At 31.2% G+C, this 22,908-nt stretch overlaps 1 protein-coding gene across 6 annotated transcripts in view; it reads right to left on the bottom strand.

Moving 5' to 3' along the window:
- Window positions 1–1,314: 1,314 nt before the first annotated feature.
- LOC106692791 (uncharacterized) overlaps window positions 1,315–22,908 on the bottom strand; it is a 102,922-nt gene continuing 81,328 nt past the window's right edge. For all 6 annotated transcript variants that reach the window (XM_014438962.2, XM_067045817.1, XM_014438966.3 and 3 more), the window contains exons 3-5: window positions 9,807–9,956; window positions 9,394–9,688; window positions 1,315–5,618 (exon numbers count right to left, since the gene is read on the bottom strand). In XM_014438962.2, coding sequence (XP_014294448.1) covers window positions 4,121–5,618; window positions 9,394–9,688; window positions 9,807–9,956 — 1,943 coding nt within the window. In that variant the 3' untranslated portion in view covers window positions 1,315–4,120. The remainder of the gene's footprint in view (window positions 5,619–9,393; window positions 9,689–9,806; window positions 9,957–22,908) is intronic.

Genomic DNA, 22,908 nt, shown 5'->3' with positions numbered 1-22,908 from the left:
TTGTAATAAAAATAATACAATCCAAGTGCAATGGCTGAAACCACTATTACGTCCGCCATGTTTGCCTCTCTGAATAACACTGACATGTGGATGGCCCGCACTTGGCTCGCCGAGCATTTGTACGAGCCTCCGAGCCATGGCGAGCGGCCAACATGTGGATCCACCTTTAGGTTCGTTCCGAGGACCGGTTTGAGAGTCAGCAAACTGTTAGGAGCATGCGCAGTAGAGGATTCGGGAGGGAAAAACACGTACTGCGCATACTCCTGACAGTTTGCTGACTCTCAAACCGGTCCTTGGAACAAACCTCTTATAAAGGCGAAGTGTTTTATTATGTTTCATGACGCCAGCAGAGTGGTCCCTCCCCACTCAGAAAATGAAAATAATGAATTAAAGGCACAAAGTACCATAAAAATAATCCCCTACCAATCCTTACTCTATCCTAATAGTACCCACGGGTAAAAATAGGAAAATAATTTGTAAATATTGTGCATATACATATATTTGTTATAGATAGTAATGGTATAAATTAATAAAATAGGAGGGGGGAAAAAAAAATGTTTCATGACTTTTGTTCTTCACGTAGGATATTGAAAAGGGGAGGCGCAGGAGCGATGATTTTTGTTATTTTTACCTTTAGTTTCTCTTAAATAATAAGGATATCATAGCTTTGGGAATTATTTTACATTATATCCTTCATATTTTTGAATTGCCTTAAGATGAAATAAGTAGTTATTTTATATTTTGAAACTTATTTCCCATAAATCGAAACAATAAAGAAATCAATTGGTTTTTTTTTCGGATAGATCACGTGCAACAGCAGTATTCGTGTCTTCTCTGGATTTAATTACGAAATATTTGGAAGTTAAATTAAAAATTGGGCCTGGTTTTTTCAAAGATTTTTGTTTTAGAGCCTCCCCCCTTTTAAAGAATAATCCTGGATCAGCTTCTGACCAGGGGTATACTACAAAATTAAGGAATAGGCCTTCCCTCCATTTTTTGCCCGGGCTTATTTTTAATGACTATTATTTATCATTCATTATATGATAGTAATAGTTTCATACAACTAATATTCATTTATTCGAAAATATTCTAAACATTTTCATTTGATGTTTCGAAATTCGAAATTTAGAATATTTGGTATTGATACTAATATCTGAAGTATGAAGTAAGTGTTTCCATATCATGAGTGAATGAAGTGCCAGGATGTTCTTTGCTTCATTATACTTGTAAGTACTAATTTTAATAATAATTCAACAATGGAATTTAAAAAATTGGTATCTTATGAATCAAGGAATCATTTCATAAAAAAACATATACAAATTAAGTATCTTTATTTAGGAATGAAAATAACATTTAACTGACTTCTATTCAGTTAATTTGGCATGTAATTAAAGTTTAAATGAATATAAGTTACAATGACATGTAATAAGTTGATTTTGGCACAGAAAAATAAATAAAACAATTTCCTAGGTAGCGTATTAACAATTAGCTAATATAACATTCAAGGTACTAAGGATTTCTCATATATTATTGGTATGGTACAACATAAAGGTATAATTATTCATTCATGATCATAAATTAGTTTATTTGTTTCAATTAACTTAGTTTCTTTTGCATTATTAGCTTAGAATAGTGTTTTTGGTTTACTATTTGACTCTTAAAGTTAATAACAAATTACTCTTTTCCTTTGTTAAAATTATTTTAATAGATTATATTTTCTAATATTTGAATTACTAAAAAAGTTTGTCTTTCTATGATTACAATTAGTCCTTGCAAAATCAATTACAATTTATTAGTAATTATATTTGGTGAATTGGGAATCAAATAGTGATTACTAATTATGGCTTAAAACATATCGACACTTAGAATAAGAAAATATTTTTACAGTCAAACACACATTTTTATATTTATTACAACATAAATAAAATATAAAATTATTTCTTATAATTACTAAAAAAAATTTAACTCATACGTATATACAATACAAAAATATATCACATTTTCGCTTTTCTCACAGTTAGTATTTTAATGGCAATTTATCATCTGGTCCTTGGAACCAATAGAGTTATTGACAAATATTATCGATTATTGATTCAAGGAATATTATTATCACATTTAATATAGAATGCATACTTTAAATGTATGCATATAAAACTTAAAAAATGGACTCAGTCAACATTAAGCCTATTTCGTTTGGTCATGAAATGCATATTAATATATATTTTTATTTATACATGAACATTGGTGTGTGCTTATTAAAAAGAAATAAACTGAACAAGTTTTCAAACAAATTTTCCCACTTATGCATTATATATATGTATATATTTATATATACTCATGACCCTTCATGGGTTGTTTATTTTATTTATAATATTCTTTAGTAGAGCCTAGTAGATAATGTTTTTTGGTGATTTCCCCATTCAAACTGGATTTGGCTTTGGCCTTACAATATTTTTTAATATTCAAATAAACTTAAATAATTAAAATAAGAGCTTGATTTCTTTTTCTATTTTTATTTTCTTAAATTTTAGATTAGTTTGAGCTTATTAGACAACCATAAATATCTAATCCATTGAATTGTTTACTAAGTTTTTTGTTGTTTTTTTAATTCATTTACTTAATGCATTATTATCTACATTCTGTTTGATTATATCATATAATTACAAAACTTCAAATTTAGTTAAGTTAATATAATATATTTTTGATTTAACAATTAATCAGGGCTTCTCGAATCAGCCTTTTGATGTGTAAAATAAATAACAGGGTTTTAGAATATTTGCTGAGCTAATTTATTTTTGAACATATAGCTAGACTTAAGAATGAAAATGAGTTAACATTTGAACATTTCTGCTATTTTGAAAATTTATTTATCAAAATGTAGGGTACATAACTATCATTCTCTAGTATTTAGCCAATATTTCAATCTTTTAGCCACAATAAACAAACTAATGCTTATAGAAATACGTAATATTGGATTTATGCAAATTTAATTTTATACACCTATTCATTAAACCAAAAATTAAGAATTTATCTCAAAAATAACAACAATGTTAAGATGACAAATATTACCAGATATATGTGTACCAGATGTATGAGTTAATGATAAATTTATTACTAAACTAGCTGTTTCATAACGCCAAAATCACCATCATTTTGAGCTAATTATAAAGTGGACTTATTAGTTGATAACATAATTTACATTCATTCCCATCCTGTTCTTATGAATTAAATTATTTCTTATCCTGTTCTTATAGATGAGTTATTATCATGAAATTTCACTAATAAATATTATAAAGACAAATAAAAAATTGGGAGATCGATGAAGTATTTCTTAAATATATTTTTAACTTCTTTAACTCTAATGCCTCTCAGTACCAAGGAGTTGAGCTACCCAAGGATTCCCCTCTTTCTCAGTTAATCCTACAATTTTCTCTCTTTCCTGTCTTTAACTACTGGTGGTTATCATCAGCATTTCACATTGATGTTATTTTTTAGATAAATTCTAAATTTTTGGTTTAAAAAATTTGAATTAATAAAATTATTTAACGATAATTACAGGATAATTTTTTATTATAACCACTGTAAAATGTTTAAGGTATATTTTAAGTTACTGATATTTTTTTAGTTACTGTGAATTTTGCAAAAAGAGATTCAAAGTTTGAATGGTAACAGAACAAAGAAATTATTTTGTGTTTGATATGTTCATATTAAATGATTATTGTGATATGTGACTGATTTATCAGTAAAATAATTTTTATTGTTATAAATATTTAAATAACTGTAATCTCTATATTAACAAGTGCTTTCAAAAAACATAAATTTTCATAGACGAACTCAAGTTGGTTTTCAATTTATTTTATTATTTTTTTGAGACCATATTACCAACTTTTGATTTAATTTACTTTTTTGATATGAATAGAGTGGTAATTTAATAAGTTAAAAGATATAATTATAGATGATAGGAATTTTTGCCTTAGTCCACTAGCTCTAATTGTTTTTCTATTTTTTTTTTTCCTAGTTATAGAATTAAGTATGTACAGTTAAATTTGAAATATTTACATATAAATTATACATTTTTAGTTTGGTAACAGTTTAAATACATTTGGTATAATGTTCTAGATTAGTCGTATTGGCAAAAACAGTATTTTGCAAGAAATGCATCTTTTATGCATTTACTTTGACTTGCATATGCATTTACTCGACTTACTGTATCCATCACTTTAAAACTATTTTTATGTTTTACAGTTGCCTCTAAAAGTGCCTCTCCTGGTAATGTTTCAAAAAGAATTACGTATTCATTATGTCCAAGTTTCTTGGAAAAAATCTTACTTCTAACTGAAACTACTCGGTTTACCTTTAGTTTAGCACATTTGGTACCATTGACTAGACTTGTTGTTCCATTAATCAAAAGCCCATTAATGTGATCTAGGACAAAGCGAGCTATAGCCCGAACTGGAGCACTCTCAGTAGATAAACTTTTATATTCTGCACAAGTACACCAATGCTCAGTTATTCCTGCATTAATACATGAACGGTTCCATGGAACCTCATCGAATAAAGAATGGCAAGTTGGACAAGCAGCAGTACCATTTTTTGGCATTCCCAGTAAATCTTTGAGTGAAAGATGTAAATCGTATGGTGATGTTAATCGATCAGCATTTATAAGTAAATTGTGATATCTTTCTGGATGAATTTTCTTGAATTTCGGGGGCACCCAGAAATAAATAAATGGCAGTCTCTCTTCAATCCAGCCCACATATGTTTCTCTTATTTTCCCATAACGAATACCATGGTCACTTATGAATATAATTAATGTATTTTCCAATGCTTGAGTACTTTTTAAATCTGTGAAAAAGGAAAGCATTCTTTTGTCCATAGCAGATGGAGTGTTAACATCATTATGGCTGAAATTATTTAACCAAAACAGTGAAAATGTTAATGTATTGTAAAATGTTTTCGCAAAGTCGATCAAGTAATCCAGAATGTAATCTGATGTGCTTGTAGGACCAAGGCAAACATTTAAAGTATTCTTTACCTTAAGTTTCAAAAATTTTTCAGCTGCCAACATGAATGGTCTAATGTAATAATCTGTTGGGGTTTTGACAAATCCTGTCTTGCGATAATTAAATGAGCCAATATTAGGCAAATCCTCAGCGTATCCTGTTACGTAACCTTGTTTGGAAAACTGATTCCAAATCAATGGGCAATCATCAAGTTTCTTACTATTTGGACCCCAGCAAGATGATCTCAGTTGCTCTACAGTTTTTCCTGTTAATATAGCCATTAGGTTGGGAAAAGTGTTATCATCAACTTTATTATATCCCTTGAAATTTATCCAGCCCCTCTTATTCAAATAATCAACTGTTAGAGGCATTGTACGAATAAGATTGAGCCTGGATATCGAGTCGATACCTATAATCATTACACTTACTCTTGTTTGGTCAAAATCATTGGCATCCATTTTTTTCTTAACTTCTGCTGTTTTCCTTACAAAGGCATGAAATCCAGTATAACTTTTTATGTTAGTCTTTTTTTTTTTAGGATCACACTTGATTTTGATGAACTGTTCTGATCCAGAAAATGTAACATTACTTTTAAAATCTTTGCATTTACCAATCCTGAAACATTAAAAATCAAATTCTTTAATAGCCTAAAAACATTAAAATTAAATGATATAACTATTCTAATTGAATGGGTTAGGGCAAGAATGTCACATGCAACAATTTTGGAGACAATAAGAATTTTGAGGAAAATGCTCTTTTGTTTCTCTAAAAATTTATTTCTTGTGTTAGTTTAACACCACAATTCAAACGTATTTACTTATAATATAATGGAGTTTGAACTATGCACATACCATATATATAATATTGTATAAATATATATAATAATAACAGTAAACAAGGATTGTACAATTTTCGTAACTGCTCTACTGAAAAATTTTATCATGAGGTTGTTCTTATTCTTGCTCTGTGCCCTTCAATTATATTATGAAAGCTCGAGAATGAGATATATTTATTAAGATAAATACCCTGTTTTTATCTTTTAGATTGTTACTGAATTTTTATATTTAATTACTAAAAACTCTTTTGACCGTTTTTTATACTGAGAGAAATTTCTCATCCATTAGGAAATTTAAAAGATTATCGATTGGAGAAGTTTGTCGGGGGGTGCGGTCAGCAAAGAACAACATAAATAAACAAAACCATATTTATTTATTTCATGCCGACGTTTCAACCTGAGTTTCAGGTCTTCATCAGGGGTTGTGGCGTAGAAGGTAGGCTTGCAACCCAAAAAGATTATCCTATTTTTATTTTGCACTCATCTTAGACAAAACAATTATTAGTGTAAATAACATAAAAATCAATAATATCACTTGTTCTTTGTAACTCATAACCGTCACCTTAAAGTTTGTTTCACAATTCATTGCAAAAGATACCTTTGTAAACATTAGCTGTAAAAATGATATTCTGTGGAAATACTTGATTGAGATTTGACAACATACACCTTAAGCAAGATGATGAACTCACGATAATAATCAAACTAGATTGGTGTAGAAATGTAATTCGCTTTATCAAAAGTTACTGCATAACATTTTTTTTTTTTCACCCTCCTATAGTATTTATAAACAAACAATTCATATATACAATTAAAAAAGAAATATATATGTAAAGAATAAGACAGTGTTACAATTGTTCCATGGAAGCTGGGGAATTACATAGAACAGGGAGGAACTACTTTGGAAAACAGCATAACAGAGAGAATTTTTTTGAGTATGTAATGATGAGCGCAGTCACCTTTTATGTTCCCCTTTCTAAAATGGTTTGTTTGGTAGGTGTCTAATCTGGCTGGCCACTATGAAACCAGATGTCAGTGCGGTCACTCTCTATTGTATCTTGGATTCGTTGTCTTAGATGAATCATCAAACAAGTTGCCTTGCCACCAGTCACCTATATAGTCATTCCTGGTGTGGTCATGGCCTTTAGGGAACATATTTCAAAAAGTAATTCTCATTGAGTGAGTAAATATCAGTTATAAAATGAGTAGGGCAAGAGGTGGTTTTTAAAACTGCAAAAGATATTGGTTGTTAACAATAAAAACTGGAGAGTAAGAAAAAAAATTATTGTTAAAACCTCAAGGTTCTTATTGAACATAATATAGGTCCTCCGAGAAATGAAGGTCCTGGACTTGATTCTAATTTGGGACTTACTACATATTTGTTTACATCTGATGAGTGAAAAACAAAAAATTTTATACAAATAAAAAGGCCTCCATTAAAGACTGTTTTATTTATCAATGCATGGCCATTCCATGCTTAATCGTCCAGCATAAGTTTAACTTGATGCCCAAGATTCTCAGATTTTAGTATGAATTTGTACATATTTAGTTACTGTAACAGGAGGGAAAAATGCCAATTTTTATCAACATCTAACGTTTTGTTTCAGAATTTATACATTTGTCCCACATATTAAGGAGAATTAGATGATACTGTAAGTATTGGCATTATGATTATCCATCATGGATGTAATTATTCTCATGAATACTAATAAATATCCCTTCAAAGTTGTGACAAATACATTGAAAAATATCTTGGGCTGAAATCTCTTCATATATTTCAAAAAACAACCATATATCACAGGAAAGGGTATGAAATTACCTTTCATTCCATTTCGTATCAGTGTTTTTATTTTAATTTAAAGAGTATTATTGTAATGTAAATAAAATATATTATTTTTTTATGAGGTATAAGATATGATCAATGGCCTGGGCCATGTGCTACTTTTTGATCTCAAAGTTAATAGTAAATTGACTTATATACAATAACCGAGATGTAAAATATATTCACAAGTCTCACTTATGTTTGATTTTTATGTACAGCCTATTTCGGTACAATGAACTCTTCATTTTATAGGAATATATAACATGATTTATCTTGGTGATGTTAGGTGATCTTTAAAGTGAAATTTAATAGTTAAAATGGCGATTAGAATTACACTGTAATAAACTCTTTAAACTCAAAAACTCATAAATATTATTTCATCATTCGAAAGAAAAATACATGCTCTTTTCACTAATATATGATTGCGCTAACTCTAACACACTTAGATATTCAGATATTCATCTTGAGAGAGGTTTTAGATACAGATATTTTTCAATAAATGCATCAAACTTTGAAAAAATATACATTTGATGAAAAATCACAATATCAATACTTATAGTGTCACCTGTTTCTCCACAAAATTTAGGACAAATGAATAAAGCCTCTACCTGAAATAAATGAACACTGAATGTTAAAAGAGTAGTTCTTCAATAATTTGGGGTCATATGAGTATCTTCATCATTGTGTTCTATTATATATATAACATATATCTCATCATTGGTTGTGGAAAGGAGCATTCTTCAGGAGTTTTGAGGATATTAGAGGGCGATTTGAACCAAGCTGTTTCAGAGCACTGCATGCTAAAAGGGCATTACTCCAGAATCAGTCTTTTCAATATGTAGTGAACCGGATCATAGTGAGGAATAAGGAGCACAGAACTTCTAAACTGTTTCAAAACCCTCATAGCTACATACTGAAATTTGTGACGAATGGGTATCATTCCCTGGATTATTTGACATGAAATTACTCTATGTTGTTTGTGCTAAGATCTCTTGGATAAAAGAAGAGTGACATTCTTCATAATTTAAAGTGGCGAGTGAAAAAACTGATGACACAGTATCAGGAAGTTGTGCAGAATTGCATTCTGACACATTAAGACAATTAAAGAACTTTTGAAATGCTGAAGGTAGAGATTGAAGGGCCTCAAATAATGAAAAGCTCAAGACACTGAACAAAATGTACATCTCCAGATGATAGAAATCTGCCTATCTGGAATACTACCTAAGGGACACTTGCAGTTAAGCTCATAAAAAGGAATAGGCGATTGTATTGAAGCTTAGAATAACAACAAGATTACCTCTTCAAAATTGTTAAAATTGGAATGAAACTTCTACCAGACTATGGATTCACCGATCAAACCTCACCTAATAAATTGTGACCCAGACTGGTCCAAAGAGGGTGAGGAAGAAGACAAAACAAATTTGTATCATCTCTGCTAAGTTGTGACCAGAAAACTTTAAATAATACTATTGTAGCTGAGGGGAACCATTGACTCGTTATCTTTATACTTATAAATCCTCTAGAGAAGTAATTAGAAAAAATATATAATAATTATTGAATTAGTGCTTAAATAACTTTTGTTTTTGTTTTTTAACCATTATAAGAGAAATATATGTTTACTTTATATAATTTGGCAGATACTGATGGTTCAGTGTTTCTAATTATAATTGGTAAGACTTTCAATGAAAGTTGAAATCTTAATCTTAAATCTTAATAGTCCAATATATCTGACTTACGAGTAAACATCATCAGCTTTAGTATTATAGGTTTTATTTGATGGGACATCAGTTCTAGTGATCAAAGAATAACAGCATTGCATATCTTTGACATCAGCTATGAGAACATGATTTTCCTCATTCCTTTGAACCTTAGTCAGTGGTTTTCCGCACGATGGAAGAGTATCCTTTTTTATGAACGGTTTGATGGATTCATGCCATGGGCTGATGTCGGGGATTTGGCAGCTTGGGCTCCACACCAGGTACCCCTCTTTTTTCTCTTCATGGCTGATATTGATGTAAGTGAAATAAGATACTGGAAAAAAAAAATAACAATATGACTTTAAAATGAGCAAAACTGAAATTTTTTATATAATAATAGGTGGATGATTCCAAAATTTGTGATAGCTAATAAGATTAATTTGCTCACTAACTTCTGTCTATATCTTCTGTCCTTTCGATCAGCTGTATGTAGCCTATGGAAGTGAAATCTCCAAGAATGTACAGGGCTGTTACAAATGTGACGAATATCAAACATGTTGCAAATTTCAAAAAAGGTCGATGCGAACGCCCATTTTTTTGTCCTAAAAAAAAGGAATGGTATGAGATATATATTTAATGTCACAGGTGAGATCAATAGCTATTGCAATAATATATAGATTTAATTGTGTTTTAGAATTACAATTTTTTTTTTCATCCAAACTAAAAAAAAAAGTTTCTTGTTTCTTATTTCAAAGAGTTATAAATTATTAGTAAAATTAAGTACTCAAGATAACTCAATCATAACCCTTTCATTCTTCTGTCTTTTAATTTACAATCCTTGAAGTTTCTGGCTCTCTAACCTGTTTATTTTTATCAAAATAAGATTTTAAAAGTTAATGTTTGGCCCTTCCTGAGAGTGGTATCTTTTATTCATCCTTAAAATTTAATTCTAAATTAGAATTTCCAAATTAAGCATCAATTAATGAATTAATGTTTTAAAGAAAATTCACATAATATTATTTCATTGCTAGAACCTCTTGACCAAACCATTTAGAAAAACTTAAAGAAGATGCCAAAATAACCCTGCCTTTTAGTTCCTTGGAAATAGGAAATAATGGGCAAGAATGTAAAAACACCTTGAAAAATTAAAAAAAAAAATTCAATATGTTTCCTTTTAAATTTTAACCTTTAAAAAAGCTTTATCAGTATTTGAAAAGCTAGTTACCATACAGAAGTATTAAATTTTCCTGTTTGATGAAGAAAATTTGACGTTAGACTAACCAACATAAAAAAAAATAAGGAAAATCGCTTTTAATCGAGATCTGAAAGCGTTTTGTCAAGTTTCCATTTTAAATGCTTTTTGACTTATTAAAATAAAAATAAATTTTTTTTTCAGTTTTTAGTTTCCAATACCTTCACAGGTTTTTCTCGACTGTCAGAAAAATCTTTATCTATATGATGCTTCACATCCCTGAAAAGGTTTGGTAATACCTCAGTTTCGTCAAAAACACCCGTCATTCTAAAAAGCTGAGGACTTCACTTACTTTAGTAGAAAAGTATATTTCTTAAGTCTTTTAAAACGTTATCGTTCGAATGTAATTGGTGAATGAATCGTTCGCAGATTAATAATAATAATATAGATGTGTGCTTAATTTTATCAAAATCTGCCGAATCATTATACGGGGTTGATTCATCATCAGACTATTTCAATGGGGCCATTAAAAAATATTAACTTGGTTTTATATCTTAATTGTGATCTGAAGTAAAAAATTAATTTGGCGATAAAATTCATCAAATTGAATCGTACAAGATTTCGTCTTGTTTTCTGTGGACACGTAGACTTATCGTATCCATGGTCGCAACTAGATTTACTTTGAATTAGTTTTTTACATCGAAATATAAGTACTGAGCTCAATTTACAATTAAATATTATTCACCTGTTTTAATATCATATCGCTGAGTAAACAAAAAAAAGAAATCCTTCAGAAACATTCGGGTACAGAAAGGAGGAACCATATTCAATATAACAGAGCAACTTTCGGCATATACAGACGACACTGACCTGATAGTCCACTAGCTTGACGCAATTATCGAATTATACTCATGGCACTTGTAAATGCGTCAAGGAAGCTAGAACTCTACATCAACGAAAGGAAATCGAAGTATGTGATTTCTGGATAAATAACTGGTCCAGGAGAAATCAAAGCAATGGGGGCCTATAAATTAAAAAAAATTGAGTGTATGCCGGCCCTGAGGGAACACAGGGCATAGATCCGTACATAGAGATAAGGAGAATTTTGGTTCTAAACGGGTGCTACTTTGAAATTAGGTGCCACTTCAGGTTCCACAGACAATCAAGACAGACCAAACTGCCTCTTTTAAAACATTTACCCGGCCAATACTATTACGTGGATTACGTCTGAGTTCAGTGAACAGGAACTGCAAGTATTCGAGAGAATGATCCCCCATCGTATATTTGGAGCAGAAATGACTTGTCTAGATTGGCGTACAAGATCCAATGAAGAAATCACCTCTTTCAAGAAATATATGTGCTGAAGCTCATAAAAATAGGACAGCTAAAATAGGCAGATCACTTAGCCAGAGGTTGTTTTTTAAAAAGCTATTTCTCGAAAACTATTGAACGCAAATAACTCTATTAGGGCTTACATTTCAGCAAATTTACTCTTCTTTAAATGATCCTCTTTTAGATTTTCTATTGTTGGTAGTTGTGAAGATATGGAGCTCAAACAATTTATTATTTTTAACGTTTTGAAACAGTCGCCACTCTTTATTCCCCCTACCTATATTTGCCAGACTCATCAATTTTGACTTGTAATTATAGCTAGTTTTGAATTAAGTAATCAAAAAATGGGGTGAAATAACTGCCTTTTTTCTCCTCTTGGGCTCTTGTACTAACATGGACGTCAAGTCGATGCCAAGAGGCAAACTGTACCGTGTCGGCACTAGTGTCGTTATTAAAGGATTCTTAGAAAACAATTCCGAAGCTTAATCCCTTTTTCGTGAGATGAAGGCGTGGCGGATATATTACCCTTTTCGTGACTGATGGTGAAGAATGATTGTTTTAAGGCTTAAACTAGGTTTTTTGTTTTAAACTTAAAAATAAGATTTTGAATTCCCTCTGAGGAATTAATCCTATACTAAAAAACTACTCTTTTGTAAAAATGTCCCCAACAAATGCAAAAAAAGAGCAGCCAAAATTTGTCAGCCACATAAAGAAGTGATATAAAAAAGGCTGCTACGCCCGAAAAGCAGTCTTCAGTTCCACGCCACAGTTTATCATACAATATGTTCAGCTGAGAATGAAATCCTTTTTTTTGTTTATTTATTGTAATTAACTGCATACAACTGTATAAAAAAAAATACTATAAGTAAATATGTGAAATGTTTCAAACACTTGAAAATCTTGGGAAGGAACCACCCAATGGTGGTTGTTTACATCGGGACCTGTCCGTGCTGTACTTCAGGTACCCCGATTGTATTTTAAAATTATAATTAAAGTAGTGTGGAACGAAGGGGTGGTATATGTATACAACATGTATATATATTTTTTTATTTCAAATATTAATTCCCTGAAGGTGCAGCTGGGGCTAATGTATTAGTTTAGTAATCATTTTGCTTATATTGTTCAAGAACAAAACATAGGTGGTCTCATAGATTATATTGGCTTATCCGAGTGACTGTTGGAAGTTTCGCTGTCGCGGTCACTTCTGCGTTCTATGGCCGCTTCCCTCGTCCAGGTGTGTGGTGGGCGAAATGGTGAAGACCATGAATATTCGCCTGGTGTCAGAAAGAGCGTCTTTCTTCCTCAGTGGCTGGCCAGCGTTTCCTCCTTTTAGTGTGATGGTAGGGGCAGGCCAGGTTCTATCTTGCATACCACGATATATAATTTGGGCGGCATCGCAGTAGGGCGTCTTCGGGGTCTTCCGGTGTCTGCGGCAAGGGGGGCATCAGCAAATGAGACCCCCGACCCCGACTTTATACAAATTCTAAAAATATCGGATTATTTAAATCCGACAGTGGTACTTGAAACATTAATTTAAATTAGAATGTCCCATGATCATTTTCTTGTCAGACGCCTCGGAGGATTATCGGGGATTGTTAAGAACTAATGGGTTAGGATGGGTAAGGAGTTTGGGAATGAAAAGACGCGTATTATTTCGGTCCAAATCTGCCACAAAAAGTATTTTATGTTGTTTGTGGATGAGTTTATTTCTGACGTAATAAGGAGCATCAAGGATTTTACGGAGGATTTTGGATTGTAAGGATACCGGATACCGAAGGAATTCGATGGTTTGGTAGAGTCCCAAAGCTATGTCCAAATTCGTCTGATTATAGTAAATAATAATTTTTTGAAGTGAATTGGGAGTTGAGAGCGTTTGTCAAGTAGGTGTTGTTGCAATCGAAATCTACGAGCAGTTTCCTGTTGTTTCAGTCTTGTATGAGAATGAAATCTAAAATGGAAAATGGAAGCTATATTTGCTGCGCTACCTGCTGGTATTTTTGTAATTAGTTTATTGTTTTGTTTTGTAATTATTAACGCAATCGAAAGGCCATAGCTGCAACAGACAGCCACCCATCTCAATTTTAGTTTCTTTTTTTCCATTTTTGGTTCAATTGAACGTGTTGTGAGCTAATAGTACAAGAGCCGGGAAGAAAAAAAGGCAGTTATCTCACCCCAATTTTTGATTACTTCAATAAAAACTATGTATAATTACTAGTAAAAATTGATGAGTCTGCCAAGTATAGGTAGGGGGATTAAAAAATGGCGGCTGTTTCCAAACCTTAAAAAAACATTGAGTTTTCATTCGGAGCTCTATATCTTAAAAACTACCAACAACACTAAAAAATCTAAGAGAACATTATTTAAAGGAGAGTAAATTTGCTGAAATATTAGCCCTAAAAGAGCTATTTAGGTCGAATATTCTTCGAGATATAGCTTTCTAAAAAGCAAAATTTCTTAAAAATCTACTAAAAGATTAGTAGTTAGTTAATTTATTTTGAGAAATCTATATCTCAGGAACAATGTGACGTACAGATGTCTATTAGCACTAAAATTAAAGCTATTTTAATGGACTATAAAGAAGTTTATGACCTTTACCTTCGTAGGTATAGTAGTTTTCATGATATTTGCTAAAATAAATTGATTTATAGTTGTGCGGACAATAAATTTAATTTATGAAAAAAGTTTATTTCAGAAACCATTGGACGTACTGATGTCTGCCAGCGTTCAAATTAAAGCTAGTTAAATTTACTACAAAATAGTTAATTAAGTTTATATTTGTAGGATTAGTAGTTTTTATGATATTCACATATAAATATAAATTTGGCAAATGAAACTTTGTCCGAACAACTATAAATCAATTAATATTAGCAAATTTTATGAAAACTATTACTCCTACGAAGACAAACATCATAAACTACTTTATAGCTCATTAAACTAGCTTTAATTTGAGTATTAATAGACATCTGTACGTCAAATGGTTTTGGAGATATGAATTTTTCAAAATAAATTCAGTAACTACTGATCCTTTAGTACGTCCCATACATTTTTATGAAATGTTACTTTTTAAAAAGCTATATCTCGAAAACTATTTAACGTAAATAACTCTATTAGGGCTCATATTTTAGCAAATTTACTCTTCTTTAAATGATGTGCTCTTAGGTTTTCTTGTGTTGTTCCTACTTTTTAAGATATAGAGCTCCGAATGAAAAATTAATTTTTTTTTATCGCTTTGAAACAGCCGCCATTTTTTATTCTCCCTTCCTATACTTGGCAGACTCATCAATTTTGACTATATTATATATAGTTTTCATTAAAGTAATCAAAAATTGGGGTGAGATAACTGCCTTTTTTCTCCTCTTCGGCTCTTGTACTATAAACCGAGGCGCAAAGCCCGAGGTTCTTTTCCGTGCGGGGCAGCCGGTTTTATATCACTTCTTATTGTTGCCTACAACTTATGGCAGCTCTTCTTTCTGTAGGTTTTTGTTTGTTCATTAAAGAAGGAACACAAGCATTCATGGTTTTTGAAAGTTTTCACCTGCTATATGCACCAGTAGTGATGAATTAGGAATGGACAATAGCAAATAGGTATTTTTCGTTCAGAAAAACTACGGTTCAAGAGAAAAAAAATTCACTCGTAAATCATTTTTCAATTAAAAAAATTGTTATTTTTTCTAGCCCTCTTTCCAGTAAAACAGCCTCAGTTCGGTTTAGGAGTATTTACTGAACAAGTAGGACGAGATCCATGGCGCTTCATGCATCGGTTTAGTATTATAAACATTCAACTGAAGATTTTTTCGAATCAGATGAATTGACCGTCAAAAGGCCACAAGAACAAGAATCTTACCGGGAAAATTGCTATTTTTGAAGTTCCATACCTTGACTCACTAAAGTTCGATTGCGTTGAAGATCTGGACGAGTATCTTATAGTTACTAAGTTTCTTAGTACATCTGTGAAAAAATTAAAATTCCATGACCTTATGTTTCCATCTCAAAAATCGTACTTTTTACATCAGAAAAATAGAGTTATGCGTAGTTTATTGTTTTCAATCATTTTTATATATATTCTTTTGCTTCGGAAAAGAGGGGGTAGTGGGGTGTTGAAAGGTTTTAGATTGACTAGCCTATGTATCAGTAGTGACGGTTTAATTAATTAACACTTAATTACATTACAAGTCATATAGAAAGAGTTTCAATGTAATCTTGTTTTTAATCACTGGATTAAAATAGATAAAATCTTTATTTATTTTTTTTTCGTTTCTTTTCTTTAAAAAACGCGACAAAAGATCCCAATATACAATAGCTGTACTAAAATAACTAAATATAATTAAAATACAAGATAGTAATAACACTCTTAATACAAAATTGCCTTAGAAATAACCTATAATTTAATTTTTACTCTCATTTCTTGTAGAATTTTTCAATGAACAGGTTCAAAACGATAAACTGTATAAGCGATAATCAAGTTTACTAATAAACGTTTATATATTTCACATATTTTAATAAAATAGAACTAATAAACTCTTATTAATAATATGGGAGAAAAACTTGCCTCAACAGGTGTAGTGTTGTCATGACATCGATTACTTACACAAGTTTTCTATTTTTTTTTTTTTTTTGTATGAGGAATTTTGTGTCTGAACCTTAGAAAGTTAAATCGCCTAAAACTATGTAAAATACCATAGAACAAATATTCATGCAAAATTTTGTTAGCATTGGTTCATAAAAACATTTTTATAGGACAAAATGCGTAATAAAAACAAGTTTTCTGTTTCTAATTTTTTTTTTCAAAACACTTAATAGCTACAAAATGTTACGAAAGACACTAAAGGAGAGATAACTACATATGTCTAAAAAATTTCAAATCATTTATTACAGCCGTTTAGGTGTTAGATCTCACAAATGGCGGCAGGAACAAGAACAAGAGAATCTGACCTGGAAAATTGGCATTTCCGAAGTGTTGTACCTCAGCTTACTACGGTCCGATCACGATGAGGATTTGGAAACTCTCTCAAATTGCATAAGAGTGTGTCTGTGTAAAGTTTCATGTTCCTAGACTTTATATTTGAGGAAATATAGATAGCCGAAAATACTGTATTCGCTCATTTTTCAGGTGGATTTATTGCTGACAAAAAAAATTCGTAATAACCTTAAAAACCAAACATGTAAGTATTTTTGCCACAATGGAAACTAACCTTAGAATTAGATTTGATTCGTATCTAATCCGTTTATTATCTCAAAAACGGTTAATTTTTGAGGAACTTATATCGGTATCGATGTATGTGTCAAAAACTTTACAACCCGATTTGTGCCGTCTCAATCTCAAGTCAACCTACTGCTGTTGGAATTTTGAAACCTCTCACTTTTTTAAACAACGTGATAACTAAATCAGAATTTATCACTTTTCGAAAATTTAAAATTGTAGATCCAAATTTTCTTAAACTTACTACAATAAAGACGAGATAGTTTAAATCACCCTTAATTTGGGAATGATCCGACAGAGTGTCCAATCCGATATTCTTCATTTGGAAAATCTGATTTGAGGTTCAAATTTAGCAACCATGGTTACTGGCTTTTAATGAGTTCTAGGTGATTTTTTAATTTTTGGCCATTATAATAGTTAATTACTATATATTTTCTTATCTCCTATTTATTAAAAACTAATAAAATATATAAAAAATAATCTAATATGTATATTAGATCTACACAACGCCTTTCCTAAGGTTACAATATTGGCCCAGGAGCCGCTAGCTGAAGGGTAAAGAAAACTGGGAGGGACCCTTCCTCTGGCATTAGGAGCGGAGTTCTGATAACTTCAGGCAGCAGAGCTCGAAGTCCCTCTTTCAGTGAGGGCGTCGTCCAAGGAGTCAATGCTTTACCACCTCGCAGGTCTTGGTAAAGGGGCGACCTCTCTGAAGAGGGGGTTGGCACAGGCCTTCATCCCATCAAAGAACTTGATATGCCAACGGCCTATGAACTCTGGGCAGAGGGAAGCAGAAGCTCATCACGCAATCACTATTCCTGGCCCTATGGAGTGAAGTTTCTCTAACTATTCGCCGAATAAAAGAATTCTGGAAACTCTGCACCTGTTTCAGCGTTGTCTTGAAGAGGTGTCGCAGGAGCGGAGCACCATAGTTTTGTTCATCCTCGATAATGGCCTTGTATTCAACTTGAGGAGTAGCGAGATCTGTTGCAAGGTGAGCTGGTGGTAGAGACTGCAGAACTTCTGCCGAGCCAGCTTAAGTGACGTGACATGAGAAGGTGAGATGCCAGTCCAGTGTCACGCCAAGATAGAGAATAGAATTCTAAATTATTCTGCCTTCGCCATCCACGACGAATCGCTGGAGTCTGCCTCTCTTGTGTGGAAGGATATGAATGAAGCAGCGGTCTTCGCCGGGTTCACTTTGATACCATCTTTCTTTAGTGCAGCTACGATGGTGGCAGAAGCAGTCTGGGCATGGTCGTGACCTTGCTTACCATTCATTGTGGAGACATACACTCCAATGTCATCGGCATAGGCCACTACCACTGCTACTGGATGCTTTAAGGAGACTACTGATGCCGTGAAAACGACAAACAGTTGCGGTCCCACCACTGAGCCTTGATGGACTCCGATGGTGGCGGAGACCAGAGCTAAGAAGTCCCCGCCAACTCGTATGACAAAAGATCTTCCACTAGATTACTTATCTACCAGATCGATAGCTTACTATGTAATGATAACAGGTATTGAGACTTATGAGGGATTGACATAATAACGATTGATTCAATTGAATAAAATAACCATAACTAGGAATATGGTCTTAGGAAACATAGGAAATGGTGTATTGAGCTTAAAAGGAATATAAAGAAAAATAAAAGAAAGGATAAATGAATCTTGAAAGTAAAACCATGATTTAATCTTTGGGAAACTATATAAAACATAGTATTTGTTAAACTTTGTTACAGTAAGAAATTAACCCAAAAGAGCCTCTTTGTAACGCTTTGTTTACATATTCAGTTCAGTAAAACAAATGGCCGTGTCTAGACTTGAGTCTTCATTGGGCCTTCTTCAATCCTCCTAACTTCTTTCCCTGTCGTTTTAGGTAACCGAACGCAATCATTTTTGATCATGACTTAAGGGCTTTGTATGTTTCATCTAGTACTGCTAACAAACGAAAACGATATGCACAAAACGTGGTGGCAACCGAGAATATTACTTTTATTTATCCGACGTTTTTGTGCAATTTCAGGGAGTAACTAATATACCGTGATGTACAGTATGTTGCAAGAACCTCTACTTTTCTAGTTTTGCAAAATAAAACTGTGCACATACTGCGTACATGTTTCAATTACAATGTTTTAATATTGCGTATACCTCACATATGAGTAGTTTGAACGAGGTTCAATATGACGAAATTTGTCATACAGAGGTCAATTAATAAGTGTCTGAACCTCAATATAAGAGATATTTAGTCAACTAAACTTTTTTTTTCAAAACGACTTGAGATTCGTTATACGGAGGTTTAACTGTAGTAATAACACGTATTTTTATTTATTGACAGTTATAATTTTTTAATAAGTTATTAACATCCTAAAACATTAAGGGAATCACAGGAACTCTGATTGATTATAGGAGTTTTTACAGGTCATTGCAGACTTAAAAGACAACTTAAGATTTGTGGAGTAGTTCGCGATGAAACCTGCCGCTTATGTGGACAGGCAACGGAAACTGCCTTACATTGCATAATTATAAGAATAAGAATTATTAACTATTTTATAGTAAATTTAACTAGCTTTAATTTGAGCGCTGACAGACATCTGAACGTCAAATGGTTTCTGAAATGAAGTTTTTCATAAATCAAACTTATTGTCGGAACAACTATAAATCAATTTATTTTAGCAAATATCATGAAAACTACTATTCCTACGAAGGCAAAGGTCATAAACTTCTTTATAGTCCATTTAATTTGAGTGCTAATAGACATCTATACGTCACATAGTTCCTGAGATACAGATTTCTCAAAATAAATTAACTAACTACTAATCTTTCAGTAGATTTTTAAGAAATTTTCCTTTTTAAAAAGCTATACCTCGAGAACTATTGGACGTAAATAGCTCTTTTAAGGCTAATATTTCAGCAAATTTACTCTACTTTAAATAATGTTCTCTTAGATTTTCTAGTGTTGTTAGTTTTTAAGATAGAGAGCTCCGAATAAAAAATTAATATTTTTTTAACGTTTTGAAACAGCCGCCATTTTTTATTCCCCCTACTTATACTTGGCAGACTCATCAATTTTGACTATTAATTACACATAATTTTCATTACAGTAATCAAAAATTGGGGTGAGATAACTGCCTTTTTTTCTTCCCGGCTCTTGTACTATTTGTATTGTAGGCACATTAGTAGTATATTTGAATATTTTATCCTTCTTGTAGCATATATGGAGTTCGTATGTTTGTTAACAATTTCATTGAATTTCTATTGCACATTTTGTGTGATAATCATTTTCTCTTAAGGTTGGTTTACTCACCTTTATATGCATGAAAGGTTCTTTTTAAGCTGAGCCACATTTTTGCTCAGATGTTTTTAAATTCACATCAGGACCGATAGCAAAATATCAATATGCCAATGTGATGAATATGACGAAGAAAGAACTTGCTGTGAATTTTTTATCTAACTGTTGTATAAGAATTATTCCGACATAGCGCACGGCACTTGATGAAATATATGGGACATAATTATTCATTTCTAAGCAACTATGTTGTTGAAACTTGGCTGATAGAAAACGATGTTTAGAATTTCGTTGTCTAGATTAGGCTTCTAATAATGTGTAGGGGTTATTATGAATATTAAAAAAATTTATAACTATCTCATAATACTGACATATATTTATAATAATTATCTACTGATGCATACTTAATTTGCTTTAATATTTTTATAGTAGCGATTTGTCCAAGGTTCCAAATAATCCAATTAAGCAAATCAACAAAAAAAATCTTTTTGTATATAGTTTAGAAATTTTTATTATATACATTTCTTCAAGAACAAACTACTAACAAATTAGTCTACTTAAATTTGCTTTGAAGATATTAAAACGATATTTCCGATGTTAATTCCATTCTTCATATTTTTTTTCAACTCATACTAGGTTACTCCACAAATATAGAACTGACAACTTGTCTGATTCTCTTTTTTTTAAGCCGATAAAATATTCTACAATTTGAAAATAACGGTGTTCTGTGTGACCATAACTTTCCAAAATACAGCTCTTTAAAAATTGACCAATTGAAATAAAATTTTAATTAGCAAGCATTAAAAATACATCAACAGAACAGAAATAAATAACAGTCATAAATAGAAATAAATGAGCAGTTATAATTTTTTGTAAAAGTCGGTGAGTCTCAGGTGTTTACTATTTATTTGTCGTTCTTTTTACTCCCTTTTCGACTCTTTCCTTATTTTTTTCTTTCTTACCCACGTTATTAAGTTATTTTCAGAACATCGATTTATTGTCATTTGTATTAATTCTTATTTTGGCTTTTATAACTACGTATTTTACTTTTTTAGTTCAGTTATTTTGCACATATATTTAATTAATGATCATGAGAATAGCTGACCATGGATGACTTATACTAGAAGATGGTTGGGGGGGTGCGGTCAAAATGTAACACAAATAAGTTGAAATAACTTATTTAATCTGCCAACATTTCGGCCAGAATTCTAGCGTTCTTCAGGGCTAAGAACAGAACAAGATAACAACCAGTGAATATAGAAAATAAAAAAGAAATTATAAACAGAATGACAACAAGTAAATAATTGCACAGAATAGAATTAATAAAATTAAACTGATGAAAGAAGTGGAAAATAAAATGTACATATAGGTAATTGAACAAGTAGGTAAAATAACATAATAAAGGAAATAAAATAAAAATTTGAAGTTACATAATGCAAAGCAATATGAATATTTTAGTTTATTAATAATTTAAAAATTAAAATTATGGAAAGATAAAATAAAATTGAGAGAAAGAAAATATATGTAACAAATGAAATATGTAACCATAATAATAATAATAATAATTATATTATGGTTAATAACACTATTATTATGGTTACATATTTCATTTGTTACATATATTTTCGTTCTCTCAATTCTATCAATACTCACTAATAAACTAAAATATTCGTATTTCTTTGGATTATATAACTTCAAATTTTTATTTTTTTTTCCCTTAATTATGTTATTTTACCTACTTGTTCAATTGCCTATACATACATTTTATTTTCCTCTTCTTTCATCACTCATTATATAATTACTCATAATGTACAATTATTTACTTTGTCATTCTGTTTTTTACATATTTTATTTATTATTTTCTGTATTCATTGGTTGTTATCCTGCTCTTTGTTCTTAGCCCTGGTGAAGGCTAGAATTCTGGCCGAAATGTCGGCACGATTAAATAAGTTATTTCAACTTATTTGTGTTATATTTTGACCGCACCCTCCAACCATCTTCTCCTTGTATATATTTAATTAATTTCATATACATTTCTTTACTAACTTTTTTGATAATATTAATATTAAATAATTCTCTTCTCTTTTTTTTACATACACTTACTGGATTTTCATAAATATTATTTTATTTTCATTTCCTCTGTTATAATTTTAATAATACAATGTTCTCATGCAGATTTTGTCTTCTTGAAATACTTACACTATATATTTTCATATTGTTATGTTACCTGTTTTTTTAATGTTTTTCACTGACCCCACTCCCAACCATCTTGTCATATAATATCCACATTCAATAACTAATGCTGTATTATAATAAATCTAAGTATAGTAGCTTAATCATTATTATAAATGATTAATTTTAGTACCCTATTTAATCTGTTCCTTGTAATTTTATATTATTAGTTATTTATACACTAAAAGTTATATTTATAATTTTTTTTATTCCATTTCGTCCTGAGTTGTTTGGTGCTACACCTTATTGGGAGGAGGGGAAATCTAAGATTTCCTAACAATTTTGACATGATTTCCTTGTTATTATTAT

Source organism: Halyomorpha halys, unplaced genomic scaffold (assembly GCF_000696795.3).
Source record: "Halyomorpha halys isolate HHAL.00 unplaced genomic scaffold, Hhal_1.1 Scaffold71.1, whole genome shotgun sequence".
Classification (NCBI taxonomy): domain Eukaryota; kingdom Metazoa; phylum Arthropoda; class Insecta; order Hemiptera; family Pentatomidae; genus Halyomorpha; species Halyomorpha halys.
The sequence above is the reverse complement of the archived record's forward strand: the minus strand, read 5'-3'. Positions and strand labels throughout refer to the sequence as shown.